Consider the following 15,449-nt stretch of genomic DNA (forward strand, 5'->3'; position numbering starts at 1 on the left):
TTTTAATATTACAGTGCTTTAATCATAGAGTTCATTGACCAAAGATTAATACTTCTCACTAATATGAGAAAAACCATCAGTGTTCATCAAGTTAGCTCAGAAAGTCAGTCTGAGATGTCAAATAAATGAAATATTAACATTAAAGTAAAAAAACCAATCTTTTAACAGATAGAAGGAAAACACATCATATTCTGGGAAACGGCACAAAAAAGGATTTCAGGAAAGCATTCAGGATATAGGTATCTAATTTCCCAGCCTTGGTTTCACTCTCATACCCCCCATAATTCCAGGGTTTCAAAATCTTCAGAAAAGGCAGACAATGAAAGCTGGGCATGAGAACAAAAGTTAACACTATACCATACGCTTTCTGAGAAACTTTAGACTGAGATCTAACAATACTGAAGATTAGTATTTATTTCAGAGGGCCACTGGGTACTTCCCAACATTACTAATGAGTTGGTGAAAATTTCATCTAGCATCCTTATTTGGAGCCTTAATCACATGATATATAAAACATGTTTACATGGAGAGGGATGAGAACAGGTAAAATGTAGGGTATTATTAAATTAACATCTTCACACAAGATTGCCTTTAAATTGGAAATATATTTAATTCCTTTACACTAATTATAAACAAAAGGATCATATTCATGATGAATTAGCACCCACAAGTGCTTTAAAAAACACACACACACACACAAACACCAATACTTTCTCAGGATCAGTTTACTCCAATAAAGAAATGTGAAGTATTCGGGCCACACTTCACACCTTAATGTCACATAAGTCAGAAAAAAATGACTGTGAAATGGGAATTAAGAAGTTATTAATACCAGAATTTTTAAAATTAAATCTGTAAGATTATATAACTATCAGTGTAAATTCATTAAGAAGTCAAAACAAAGAGAGGAAGAAAATGACCAAAACACAGACAATAGCTATTCTTGCAGACATGAAAGAAACTCTGTCAAATGAAATACATAAAATGATTTTTGGAAGAGACGATTTACTTAGCAGTCGGAGTTACTGTGGCCAAACTGTAGGTCTGTCTATAACATGTGGCATTGTTACTTATTAATGCCCTCTGTGGGTTTTTATGTCACATCGCTGTTGGTATTACTTCTCAGGCATGCAAATATATTGGTATGATGATATGCAACTTAAAAAAGTCTGTGATGACACAAACAGCAAACCTATTGTTTAAGTTACCAATACTTTTTAATGTACTCATAATCATCTTTACCATTTATAAGTCTCATTTTATAAGAATTAATTACTGAGAAGAAAAATCCATTAAGACATCCTGTTTTTCATGCATCTTAAAATTAGATGGTGCATCAAATAAAATAAACTTCCCATATTCACATACTTTCAAATTGTTCTTTCAAACTGATAAGCTCTTACTACACTGACTCTAACACCTAAGGGTAAACTACTTAGCATAAAAGAGGGGAAAGAATTCTAAATCACTGATTCCCAACAAAGAGCAGTAAAAGAGAAGTTATTAATTGGGCCAAAGATGGTGATAAGGGTAGTATTCATGAGGATGAGAATGTTACTAAGAGTGTACTATATGTGGTCAAAACAAGGTTGTGTCACTAGTTGTGAAGACTCTGAAGAACAAGCTTTCATCCTCTAAAAATATAAAGCAATGTATATATTATTTTGTTTTATAAATATCCCTTCCCTCATCCCAGTTGTTTTCAAAAAATATCAAAATACACACTGAGTATTATCTTTTTGGTTTTAACCCAACAAAATTTTAAAAGATTATACAAAAAGACTAAAATTTTACTATACTGTGTCTAACTATTTTCGAATTAAAAAAATGTAACAAGAAGAGTATAATACTGATAACGGAGTCGAGTTGTTCAAGAGTCTTAGCAAAATAATGCATAAAGAAGTCATATTTAAATATTTAATTCAGAATGTGTTTATACAGTTTTCAAAAATAAAATAATCAGTAAACACCTGAAAGAGACCAAAAAACAAAAACTCCTAGGTCAAACAAAGCCAAAAACCCCCAGAACACTCATATATACACAAAATGAACATGAAAGACATGAACTTTTGCTACAAGTGAAGAATTACTATAAAATATAGGAATAAACTTCAGTAATTAACTAAATAGTATATGAAAATTTTAGCAAACAAAGCAACATACCTTTCGTTTCCTCGTCCTGGGTCTGTCTCAGCTTGAGCCTGTAACATAATTCCACATTTTATTAGAGGCTATTCTACTGGATTTTAAATGTTTAACCCATCCACGCAATGTTCTCAGTTCTTAAAATCTAAGCTAAAAATCAAGACACCACACCTTAAAAATAAATGAAAAGAGTTAGTTTTCAGTGTCCACATAACTATCAGGTTCTAGAATTTTTTTCTCCTTCGATAAAGAGCTCTAAATTAGGTTATACTGAATAACTGACACATCAATTAAGGAGAAAAATAAGTTTCCTTAATGTTGATATAAATAAGAATTTTTTTGAACTTTAAAAGCCTAGAAACACCACCTTTAGCTAAGAATAAAAAGAATCTGAAAAATCAACATCTTTGTTGTGTAATTATTATTTAAAAAGATTTTTTTTATAAGGTAGACCAGCTGACTTAAAAAGCCTTCTACTCAAGACACGGAGAAGTACTGAACAAAATTTAACAATAATCCTTTTAAATACATATCTGAACCACCAAGAAAAGCAATGTCTTAGAGCCCAAAATAGAAGTAGGAATTAAAATTCAGTGCCTATAAATGAAGCACTGGTTCAGGCATTCAGAACACATCAGTGAACAAAACAGCAAAAACGTCTGCCATCTAGAGCTTACATATACTAGGTGAAGACTTTTTCCATAGGAATCACGTGCACTCTGAGTTGAGAACTGTCTTTCCTAGATTTTCTAAGATTAAAAACCAAGAACTGTACTTTAAAGAAACTGAAGAATGTGCCTGTAGAGGAATCCTATAAAGGATTCCTGAGGTGGGTGTTGGAAGTGCCAGAGTAAAGGCCTGCTTTTACTGGGTTATCTGGCGGGGTATCAGGTCTATATTATAATGGTAGATAACCAAAATTAAGATGGCAGGTGATATGCCCCATGCAGTGTTCACACGTAGTCTTCCCATTCACAGGGGAGACTTGTTAGAGAGAGAGGAAAAAACCCTGAACGGTAGCAGAGAAAATCTATACCACATATGTGTATTAGCTAACCTGCTTCTTTAGTCATAAATGAATAAAAGAGAAAAACAAATGCACAAGAGAGAACAAAACAAGCATACAAAACTGGCTGAAGATATTTCAGAGAAGTGAAGAACTTTAAAAACAACTCTAAAGAATACTCTGAAGACTTTTTATACAGGAAAATTGAATAAGATATAGCATCCACAAAATCAGTAAAGGTGTTATTTCCAGAAAGATAAAACATTAAAATTTGAAAGAAATAATCAAAGAAATAAGAGGAGGAAAACTTTTCCTCAGGTGAAGAAACACATTAATCTTTAGATTTTATAAATTAACTGAGTGTTCTACGCAGGAATGGGAAAAAATAATTCCCAAACCAAGATAAAACCTTGCTCAACGCACTAGCCATACCGATCCTCCTTAGAGTTCTTGAATCACCAAATATATCCTTAAGGCCTTAGCTCTTGCTTTTCTAAAAACCTCTTCACTGTGATATACTCATAGAGTTTGCTCTCTGACTTCCTTCAGGTCTCTCAAGTAACTCTTCCTCAGAGGGGCTATCTCTGACCACTCCAAAATACACATCCCCTCATCCATCAGTCTCTATCTATCCTTTTATCTTGATTTATTTGTCTCCATATCACTTTACAAAGCACTTTTCACCATTTGACATTACATACATATATACATATAAAAGGATTGTAAATAAAATATATATATATATATATTTCCCATCTTTTTATAGTCTGTCTCTTTCAGTAAAATATAAGCTCCTCGAGGATGGGAACATTGACTCCTCCGTTTATCAATGTAGTCCAATCTCTAAAACAGTGCTGGCATAGAGAAGGAATTAGATAAATATTTGTTTAATGAATTAATGAACAAATGCTAAAAGCTTTCAGAGAGAAAAACAATACATACAGGTATGACTGGAATCAGCCTTCTCCTTAACAATCCCAGTTAAGAAAAATGATGAAAGGAAAAATAATTCGAGCACAGAAATCTCCACCCAGATAAACTATCAATAAAATGTTAGAGCAAAACAAAGCCATTTTCAAATATGCAGAGGTTCAGGAAGTTCACTACTCACACATACTTTCTGGGGAAAATTATTTGACGATGTACTCTAGCAAACAGAAAAGTAATCAAAAAGACTGGGACACACAGAATCAAGAAACAACCGAAGTTAACATAGAAGAGCAATAAAAAGAAAATCAAAGGGTATACAGATCATCCTTGACTTAACAATGGGGTTTTGTCCCAATAAACTCATCATAAATTGAAAATATTGTTAAGTCAAAACTGCATTTAATACACCTAACCTACTAAACATCATAGCTTAGCCTAGCCTACCCTAAACAGGCTCAGAACATTTATATTAGCCTGCAGTTGGGCACAATCATCTAACACAAAGCCTCTTTTATAACAAAGTTTTGAATATCTCGTGCAATGTATTGAATACACTAGTGAAAGTGTAAGACAGACTGTATGGGTACAGAATGGTTTAAGTGTATGGGTTGTTTACCCTCTCGATCACCTGGCTGACTGGGAGCTGCAGCTCACTGCCACTGCCCAGCATCACACAAGAGTAATCAAATCACTAGCCTGGGAAAAGATCAAAATTCAAAATTCGAAGTACGGTTTCTACTGAATGTCTACCAATTTGCACCACTGTAAAGTTGAAATATCATAAGTTGAACCATCATTAAGTCGGGGACCATGTGTAGTTGCTTTACAAAGCTAATGGCCATAAATTTAGAACAAGGAGTCAGACGAATAGCTCTAAGAAGAGAGCAAATTCTATTCAACAAATAGTAATTAAGTTATAAACTGAGTAACATGAAGACAGTCTTCTTTTCTCCTCTCAACAAGAAAAAACAACTCCTAAAACTGTACAGGAAAGCCATTATCCAAATACTGAAGAAAACAAAAACATAGCATCATTTTCAGAAATGAGTGGGAATATTAGAAAGTCACCTCCAAGTGTACAAGTTATAGACACAAATTGTATTTCCTTCTTTATAGACCTGCTCTTGTTACAACTTAAACTTGCAGTAAATATCTTCATAACCAAGATAGCAAAAATGCAGATATTGATTTTCAGTACTTCGAATCAAGCCTTCACACTCCATATGCAGGGTAACTATAGAACCTTTAGTTATAGAGCTAAAATGTTGTAATGTACTACATGTGGAAGTAACAAAATTACAGGTAACAAAAATGGTGGGGGTAGTGTCAAAGAGAGGGTAATATAAGGACATTAATTAACTCACTATAAACACAGTAAATTAAAAACTGTTAATAAAAAAATCTGGGGGCAGGATTTATTTTCATTTTATAGCCTAGCTCAGGCTTTCATTACTCCTCAGATAGACCATTACAATACCTTGAAATTAGTCTATTTGTCTCTACTATCCAATTTACCATTTGTTGAGTGGCTATAATGGACACTATGTGACATGCTTAAGATTACGAGGTTAGCTTATCCACGAAAGCTAAGTCTTTCACAATAAGCCTAATGTGCTGTTGAATTAAACGAGCTGTAAGAACAAGGTTCTGAGTAAGGGCTTGGGAAGTTAAGTATCAATTTAGGCAGAGGTTTTACATAATTTTTACTTGTTTCATTTTTTTTAAGTCTAGGAATTCAGGACTATATTTCTCAAAGAAAAATTTCTGTACAGTCAGTGTTTACTGTAATTCTTAACACAGTTGAACAAAGTAATAACTTGAAAACTATCAAAAACACAAATTTTAGAAAATACAATGCTCTATTGAAAAAAACATGCTAAAAAATTTTAAAAATTTTTTCCAAAATTATCAGGTTAAATAAGCCACTCACATTTGTGCTTAAACCTATTATGATGCATTCACTTACAAGAGCTCTATTTAATTTGTTTTTAGATGATGGCATTTTTTTTTCCTTTTTCTTGAGCAAACACAAGATTTTTGGCAGACAAACATTAATAAACAAAAACATGCAGACACCAAATATAAGGCCCTATTAGTTACCTCCTGCTACTGAGATGCAATGAAACTAAGAGAAAACGTGAGTTTGAATTTAATTCTTTCAGAGGTGGACTATTCATAGCTTTCACATGTGTATTATTACTGCATAAGCCAAGAACCTGTAAAATCATCTTTCTTATACAAGAAGAGAGTTTATAATAAACATAATTTAAACAACTAAGAGAATGAACAAACTTCTTTCTATCAAGAGGAAGTCAAAATGGCCTCACAGTAGGCTCTGCATTCTGGAGATAATCATGTCACATATATGGACTCACTCTACACATGTCCATTAGTATCAGAATGAATATGTCACATTTTTCAAAATTAACTCAATTTATTCTCATTTAGACAAATTTATACTCTTCCATAAAACAAGAAAATTGGAAAAGTGATTGCAAAACAAAATTTTAAAACAAACAATATCTAAACTCAGAACCAGGTTGGCTACAGCCCAAGAATAATTCTTAAAATTACCTTCAGAGTGCATCTTCTAGCTTTGGGACAATGATTTTTACACCTTTCTTCATTTTCTAAAAGCACAAAAATTGATACAAAATAATCTTACCTCTGATGAGTCCATCTTTGGAGATAATGTGCAGGTCAATACATGGTCACCTATGTTCTGTGGATTTTGTTTCAGAAAGCTGTACATTGACTGAGCAGATTCGGGACTATCTAACTGAAGAATTGCCTTTGGAGAAGATAAAAAAAAGTATGAATAGTTCCTATAAAAAATTAAAAGTAGAGTTACCATATGATCCAGCAATCCCACTTTTTGGTATATACCCCCAAAAACTGAAGGCAGAGGTCAAACAGATATTTGTATACCCATGTTCATACTAGTATTTTATTCACAATAGCTAAAAAGGAAAAGCAACTCAAGCATTGATCAACAGATTGGTGGATAAACAAAAGGGTATATACACACAATGGAATATTACTCAGCCTTAAAAAGGAAGGAAATTCTGACATATACTACAACACATGCTGAAAGACATCATGCTAAGTGGAATAAGCCAATCACAAAAGGACAAATATTGTACGATTCCACTTATATGAGGTACTTAGAGTAGTCAAATTCATAGACAGAAGGTAGAATGTTAGAATGGTGGTTTCCAGGGAGTAGGAAGAGGGGCAATGGAGAGTCATTGTTGAACGGACATGGAGTTTCAGTTTGGGAAGAAGGGAAAAGTTCTGGAGATGGATATTGGTGATGCTTGCACAAGAATGTGAATATACTTAATGCCACTCAACCGACACTTAAACCTGGCTAAAATGGTAAGTTTTGTTATGAATATTTTACCACAATAAAAAAAATTTCTTTAATGATTTCTAGAAGTATGAATATATTTTTCTTCTAGACTTCAAATACATGATTACACAAGTAAGGTGAACTTTCGTTTCAAAGTAAACAAGAGAAAACAACCTTTCAAACGCTGCAAAGTCAAGGTAAAATTGAAAGGATGTTGGGTATTTTCAAAAACAGGATTAAAAATGTCTAAGTAAAGGTTCAGAATTCCTTATGCCATCTGTCATCTCCCTTCCACACTATTTCTAAAGTACCAAATTGCTCTATATACCAGTTAGAAGCATGTCAAAGAAATTAATGTCTACTTGTTCGTCAATTAGGTACTTTTTATGAGCAAACATTGTCAATTTTGATATAAAACCCTATCTTTCTAGCTAATATATGGCTGATCAAAATCTAATTTCATAACCAATATATACCTAAATTAAATATTAAACATGGAGGACACAGAAAATGTAGAGGTTAACAATTTCTTTTAAGAAGCCAAATCACGTAAGTAAGAAATAATCATTTTATACTTCTTTCCATATAAACTAAACAAAGAGACTTAACTGTGTGTTTTATGGCTTCAAGGGACTTTAGAAAATACCTGGTAACCTTGCATTGTAGCTCCTTTCACATTGTACAATTAAGGACTAAAAGTGTAAACCAACTTAGCCAAGGTCACATAGGTACTTAAGACGATGAATACAAGTCTAAATTTCCCTGTAACATAATGCTCTTCACACAAATTACCTTTCTCCCTTGTGCAAGATTTATTTCCCCTTAAAACTAGGAGTTCTGAGGAGAGAGAGACTACCTCTTCCTTTTTGTCACAGCCCAGGAGAAAATATGCTGGTCTATCATAATTCCGCTAAGAGACCGAATGATGTTTATAGGTGCTTCAGTTCAGAAGCTGAATTAAAAGTTGCAGACCACAAGAATATGGAGTTCAGTTATATATTCTTGACAGAACATACAGCTAAAATAGGAGGGACCTTGTTACCTTGTTTTTATTACTTATGAATATGTGGTGATCCACTTTTCCAAACTGAAGTCCAATACAAAGTACACATTGAAGTCCATCTTCCGGTAAATTATCAAGATGTACAAATCGATTGTAAATTTTATCTATATCTGCCTGTAGCTTTTTTTTGAGAGACAGCACAGAAAAAGAGAAACACAACTGAAGTATCAGACTGTAAAACATGGATTAACAGCAATTTAATTTTTCAGAGGTCAGATGATATCCTCTCCCAAGAGTAAGAAAATGACTATGTGGGTGAAGATAGAGAGGTCTTAGTTTTTTAGATTTGAGTAATCAGGGAAAACAATATACTAAAACAGGAAGTATAATCTTTCTTCTATCAACATATTTACTCAAAACACTTAATATACCCAAGCTACTTATCGCTCCAGCATCTGGAAAATATTTCACATCAGGGATGACCATGACCTTTTATTTCTTAATTTTACCAAAAGAAGACCCATCTGACACCTCCATCACCTCAATATTTAAAAATTAGTGCTAAGGTTTTCTTTAATTCCTAACAGGTGAACAAATAAAACAACCAATGTTTCTATCAACTAATCAAGTGTACAAAAAGCATTTAAATGCAAACCTTACCTCTGGGTCATTTTCTTTAGTCAAGGTTGTAAATATAGCTTCCTAGAAAGGCAAAATAGATGAAGGTTGAAGGTGTAAGCTCTTCCTCCTTCACATATTTAATTAGTAAATATTTATGATAAAATACCCTATATGAATAAGCATTAAGCATATTTCATAAAATGAAGAGTCAGCAAAAGTTCTGTTCCTTCCAAAACTCTTTCTCTCTTCCTAAACAAGTTACCCAAGTCCCACCCTACCCATACACCTTAATCCTGCCTATTCCCCTAAGTGCATTAAAGATTAATAAAGTGGTACCATTCTGGGGAAGATACTCAAACTCACATATAAAGAATAAGAGATTTAATTTAGCAGACAGTAAGAGAATTCAAATTATGAAACAAAAAGTTAATTAAGCAAAGTAGGGAATGAGGAAGAACAGAGATGTAGAGTAGTAAAAAAACCAGAACTGGGTATTAAGTGGACAGCGATTTAGTGCTGTTGAATTATAAAAAAGCCAAGAGTGGCATGAGACAAGGATGTCAAAGCTGGGAAAGACTAGCTAATGGAAGGGTTACATGTATAGGAAAGGAACTTTACCTTATGAGACTATGGCTCTTAAAAGAACTTTTTTTCTCTCTTTTGACACTACTGACAAACAAATCTCAGCAATTACATTACATTAGAGTGATTCTCAATGGAAGGCTATTTCAAGTTATGTGCATTTCCACCTTCCTCTAGAGATTCTAATATCTCTGTTTTATGTCTCTTAGCAGTTGATAGTAAATGTTTGTAGCCCACACAGAAACAATGAAGGGTCTCTAAATCAGGTGAATTTGAATAGATTTGAATTTTACATCAGTCTCAAAACTTTGTGGAGAAGTTTTAAGGGAGACAAAACTGAAGGTAGAAGACATAAAGAACAACTACGTCAGCAGGAGTTTTTAAGAGGTGAAGCAATGGTGGATGGGATGAAGAGGGAACAAACTCCAGAAATACTTGGGAGTTAAAACAGACAAGACCTAGTGACAGACTGGTTGTTAAGAAATGAGAGGAAAAAATTAAAGATAATCTCTGGGATTTCAGTTTCAATGACAGATAATGGCAGTTAGATAAGAATAGAGGTCTCTACAGACAGCAGTTTTCAACTGTTTTCCATTCCAACATACATGAGGGATTGGATTCCCTCAATATGGAAGCAACTCTCTAACAGTAGCATGGGAGACTGGGAGGATAGAAGGCTTTCTCAGTGTCTGAAAGAAAACATGTGACCCAAAGAAGAAAACCAGAAAACAGACTACAATAAATCTATTAAAAAATTTAATAATATTCTAGTAAAAATTATGGCAAGTTTCTTATTCACCTCATCTTTTATATTCATGTTTTCAGGAGCCATACTTATTGAAAGTTGATTTCCATCCATTGATATTGGGAAGCAGGTATAAAATTTCACCATAGAATCTGCAGATTTTCTATTTATTTCTATAAATGCCTTTTAAAACAGAAATCACAAGAAAAAAATAAATGTCTTATTTAAGTTACTTTTTCTTGAAAAGATTTAATACTTAAGAGCAAATGAATAACTTAGTAACTATTTTTAAGGTAAAAAATGCATTCTTCAGAAAGGTAAGGCAAACAGACTCAGAATATTACAACCATAAACAAGAAATAATGAATGGCTGAACCCATAAAAGGCAATACTAAAAAGGGAAATACGAGTGGACATACTAGTAAATGATATTAAGGAAAGTCTTATTTATCTTATTCAGCACTGTACCCTTAGTACCCAAAGCAGTATCTAGCATGTAACAGACATTTAATGAACATTCGTTAAGTGAACAAATAAGTTTAATGATTGATTAATAAAGAGAAAGAAGAACCAAAGAAATGTGTAATGATTGCCAAGTTTTTATTTTATTGTTTTCATAAGTGTAAAATTGTAGCTCCAGACATTTTGGTTTTAATTTTCATAGCTGGGTAAGTAAAGAGGTTGTACATTCTTTCATGTTTGATAGTTAATGAAGTAGAAACCTTCCATATATTTGTTTATAGCTGTAACCTTTTAAAAACGAATTATCTTTTTGTCATCTGTCAATTTATTTATTGAACTTTTAATATTTTATAGCATATGTGGATATGAATCCTTTGTTTCCCATTTTACACAAATATTTTTAATGTTTTATATCCATTTTGCTTTATGTTAATTTTAATTTTACAAATGTTTAAAATGTTTATATGACTGAATCTGATATTTTTCCATATAATATCTAGAAAAGTATTATAATTCTACTCAACTCTAATCAAACCTAGACAGATAATAATCTAGAGTTTCTGCATGTGGATTTTATACGTAATTTATCTACTTACATATCTACTTTGGTATATGATGTAAAGTATGAATTTGAATTATTTGTTCCTAGATTCCCAAAATTTCCCATTTCAATGTATTGTCACATAAAAAAATTCTTATATTAAAAAATGCATTCCTTTTTATTCTTGTCTATCTCTAATCACAAATAATCTGCTTTTTAAAAAACGGTCTTACTGAAATATAACACGTATCATAAAGTTCATCTGTTTGAGTGTACAATTCAATGGTTTTTAGTATATTTACAGAGTTGTGCAACCATTCAGACAGCCTACTTTCAAGATGATGTGAAATTGCATATAACTCACTTATACTCACTCTCCTCTCCTACTCTGTTTTCTTAGGCACAGTGGCTCTAATTACCACCAAACATATATATCCTACTCTACTCTCAAAGGTCTCTAGTGACCACGAACTCCTTTCTACTGTAAGAACACTACTAACCACCACTCTAATTGACGTCATTTCCATTATTTAAACTTTCCTGAAATCTCACCTCCTATAAAGTACCTTCCACAAGTTGTTCATTATTAACAATATATTTTGTTTTGTTTTAAAATTACAAAAGGAATACATAATTATTAAAGTAGACTTAAAACATACAAATAAACTTAGGTTGTTCTAAGTACTGATGACATCCTTAGTCTGAGTCTTAAAATGTTTACTTCACATTTAAGTATAATTAATAAAAGAAATATTAGTAAAAGAGTGCTCTACAAAATTTTATAAGTCGTTTTAAAAACTCTATATGAACATACTAAAGATGTAAAACATTTTCTAGTAAACTAAAATTTTGAGCAAAGCTTTGACACATTAGTAAGCCATTCTTTCCAATATTAAAACTATGTCTGATTAGAATAATACTATAAGGGATATCTGTGTTTTATATTTTAAAACTCCCTTAGCTTGAGATAGCTTAATTACTTTGAGGCAATGATTTTAAATCCTTTCTTTCTAGTTTTGTAAACTTAAATGTTTTCAAAATGTGCTTGCAGACAACACGAACAGCTATTATCATCTTACCTTATTATGAGATGATAAAATCAAAATATCCTTTAAACCACCAAATGGTTTTACTAGGTTGTAAACTTCTTCTACAGAATATCCTTTATTAGGCAAATTAGAAATAAGTACCACACACATTTCCTCTGTTTCCTTCAAAATAAATTTAAGAATTGACATTAAAATTTCTTTAACTACTTTTACATTTACTTAAGTTTATACTACAGATCATATGTTATGTTAGTAATTAAACTCCATTTAATAATAAATCTGATCAATTCAGAAGACTGGTGTGAATCTCAAACTAAAAACAAAACAAAATGCAAATTTCCTCTCTTCAAGTACATAGAATAATTTCAAACATACCATGTGTCATCTAGTCAAGATCTTTAGTGCTCTTTTTCTCAAATGTTGTTTAAAAATACAAGTTCAAAAACATAAGTTTGCTTGTCTCTGACTACAACTCCTTCCTTTCATACACTGTTGCCATTCCTGTGCCTTGTGATGCTAATATCCTCAAGCTCTAAATCAGTGCCTATCCTTTTATCTCTCTGCATAAAATAATCACTTCAGGGAATATAAAGCTTAACTAGTCTCTTAGGATCCTTACCCAAAAACCCAATCCCCACTACAAAGTAAACACTTTCATTTCTGCCTTCCCTTCTCTCAGACCTATTTTATTCTTCAAGATGACTCTCTCATATCAATGCCAATTTTTCCTTTAGTGGACATCAGAGAAATCCTTAAAGGTGTACTATAATAAATTTGGCAACTTGCGACTTATCTTTTTAAAAGAAGAGAGGTAGGAAGTTATAATTTTCATAAACCAGTTGAGAATGATTTTTAACTAGCATGTCAATTGTATTCATAAATGGTTTCTTCTAAAATGCTTTAAGTAAACCTAAAATACCCTATTGGTGCTTTAAAATATCCTTCCTAAAACAAAATAGTAAGACACACTACTTAGTTACTACTTGAAGAATGGATCTACCAGTCAAAAATAAACTTATGCTTAGATCCCAAACGATCTCAAGATCTTAACCAGTAAAATCTAAATTAATGAGATTTTATTATACTTATAATAACAGATGTAACCCAAGGAGAACAATAAAGTGAGCTTTATGTCCTTCAAAGAAAACTGCAAACTCCACTTGCTCCTCTAAAAATGCAAAGAACAACTGATATTCTAAACAGAGACATTATCTCCATTTGTCTCTAACAAAGAAGAAGAAAACATTTCACAAAATTCTGTTGGTTCTAATGACAATCTATTGTCTACTCAAAAACCCATTTTGGCCTAACATTTTGTTCTTGGTGAAAAGTAAATCTCAAAAACATGCACATTTAATGATAATCTGCACCTAAACTTTTTTGACTTACTTTGTAACTCAAGATTTTTTAACTCAAACCATATTTAAAAAGTCACAAATGACTGGAATTTTTCACCATACCAAATCCTGTACATTTTTTACCTAAGTTTTTAGCAAAAAAAATATGTTGTGTTAAAATTTCTTAGGCTTTTACAAAATAAGTAAAAAATAAAAGCTGACCTTGTTAACTGATTCATCTTCTGTGGCCTCCAAAGCAGCTTCTTTAGACACAAAATAAAATAAGAATTCATACAGGTCTATTTCATTTATCAAGATCCCACTTTATTCCACAATGGATTAAATAGTAGCTACATAAAAATGTATACAATTGACAAAAGACTAGAGAATTTAAGTAGGAAACAGCTACAGAAGTAACACTGGCTTTTAAATAATATGTTTAGTTTCAGTCCTTCTGAGAGCAAAATTTAAGAATAATCAAGAGACACAGTGAAGATCTGAACTGTAATATTCTTAACTTCACTTAGGTATGACCCTGGTGTTAAAAAAAATATATACATATGGGACACAAAATTAAATGCCTTATTTTCTTAAAATTTAATTTTCTATCTTTAAACATAAGAGAAGAAAATAAAATTTCTATTGACCCACCTGGAATAGTTTCTTTAGCACTATTTTCAGTGGTTTTGACTTCCACACTGGTCTTTATTTCAGAGTTTTCTGCATGAAATAGTCTGCTTTAATAGTCTAGAAAAACACGCTAATATATTTAAACTAATGAATCTAAACAGGAACTTAAATTAGTTTATATTTTGCCACTTCAAGTCTCTTCAGGCTGACCCGATTTAAGTCAAAGGTAATACAAATTTCTCTTAGAAAAACAAAACAATCCCTTTAAAATTTTTAAGCTATGATTTTGGGGCTGGCCCCGTGGCCGAGTGGTTAAGTTTGCACGCTCCACTGCAGCCGGCCCAGTGTTTCGTTGGTTGGAATCCTGGGCGCAGACATGGCACTGCTCATTAAACCACGCTGAGGCAGCGTCCCACATGCCACAACTAGAAAGACCCACAACGAAGAATATACAACTATGTACCGGGGGACTTTGGGGAGAAAAAGGAAAAAAATAAAATCTTTAAAAAAAAAAAAATTTTAAGCAATGATTTCAAAATATACTTCAAATGTATACCAAGATGATCTAACTAAAAGAAAGCATTGAATGACAGCATTTCAAGCTTACCTGATACAATCACAGGTTTACTGGTGTCTTTGTTTTTGACAATGCCAGCCTTTTTGACTTCTAGAGACTTCTTTCCACTAGATTTTGCTTTTAAAAGTAGAATTGAACCATTATTCTAAGAGTCTGATCATTTAGCATGTTTCACACTAATAAATTAGCAAATAAGTAGTTTGACTTTACTGTAAAAGCAGTTCTTTTCCATATATTTATTATTTCCATTTATTTTCAGTATCTGTTTACTAATAAGATTAAAAGCACATACAATTTTTGTTAATGGCCATTAATGAGCAATAAGTTTAACTCTAACGTGGCAGAGGCACACCATAAGCATACAAAAAATTCATATTTTATAATTTTACAAGGGTTCTTTAAAATTACATTAGTTTATTGGAAAAATATATTAGTTTATACTTAATTTGTAAATAATTAACAAAGCATG

General features: G+C 32.2%; 1 protein-coding gene and 1 long non-coding RNA gene across 4 annotated transcripts in view; one reads left to right on the plus strand and one right to left on the minus strand.

The window, feature by feature from the left end:
* Positions 1–15,449, minus strand: part of ZNF638 (zinc finger protein 638) — a 138,852-nt gene that overhangs the window by 13,117 nt on the left and 110,286 nt on the right. For all 3 annotated transcript variants that reach the window (XM_070573815.1, XM_008535934.2, XM_008535935.2), the window contains exons 13-21: positions 15,011–15,097; positions 14,425–14,493; positions 13,996–14,036; positions 12,467–12,598; positions 10,439–10,567; positions 9,097–9,138; positions 8,476–8,616; positions 6,747–6,872; positions 2,164–2,201 (exon numbers count right to left, since the gene is read on the minus strand). In XM_070573815.1, the coding sequence (XP_070429916.1) occupies positions 2,164–2,201; positions 6,747–6,872; positions 8,476–8,616; positions 9,097–9,138; positions 10,439–10,567; positions 12,467–12,598; positions 13,996–14,036; positions 14,425–14,493; positions 15,011–15,097 (805 nt within the window). The remainder of the gene's footprint in view (positions 1–2,163; positions 2,202–6,746; positions 6,873–8,475; positions 8,617–9,096; positions 9,139–10,438; positions 10,568–12,466; positions 12,599–13,995; positions 14,037–14,424; positions 14,494–15,010; positions 15,098–15,449) is intronic.
* LOC139075729 (uncharacterized) lies at positions 7,299–12,766 on the plus strand. The gene is made up of 2 exons (XR_011526455.1): positions 7,299–7,459; positions 7,543–12,766. It is a non-coding gene; the product is annotated as an uncharacterized lncRNA (long non-coding RNA).

Source organism: Equus przewalskii, chromosome 14 (genome assembly GCF_037783145.1).
Source record: "Equus przewalskii isolate Varuska chromosome 14, EquPr2, whole genome shotgun sequence".
Classification (NCBI taxonomy): Eukaryota; Metazoa; Chordata; class Mammalia; order Perissodactyla; family Equidae; genus Equus; species Equus przewalskii.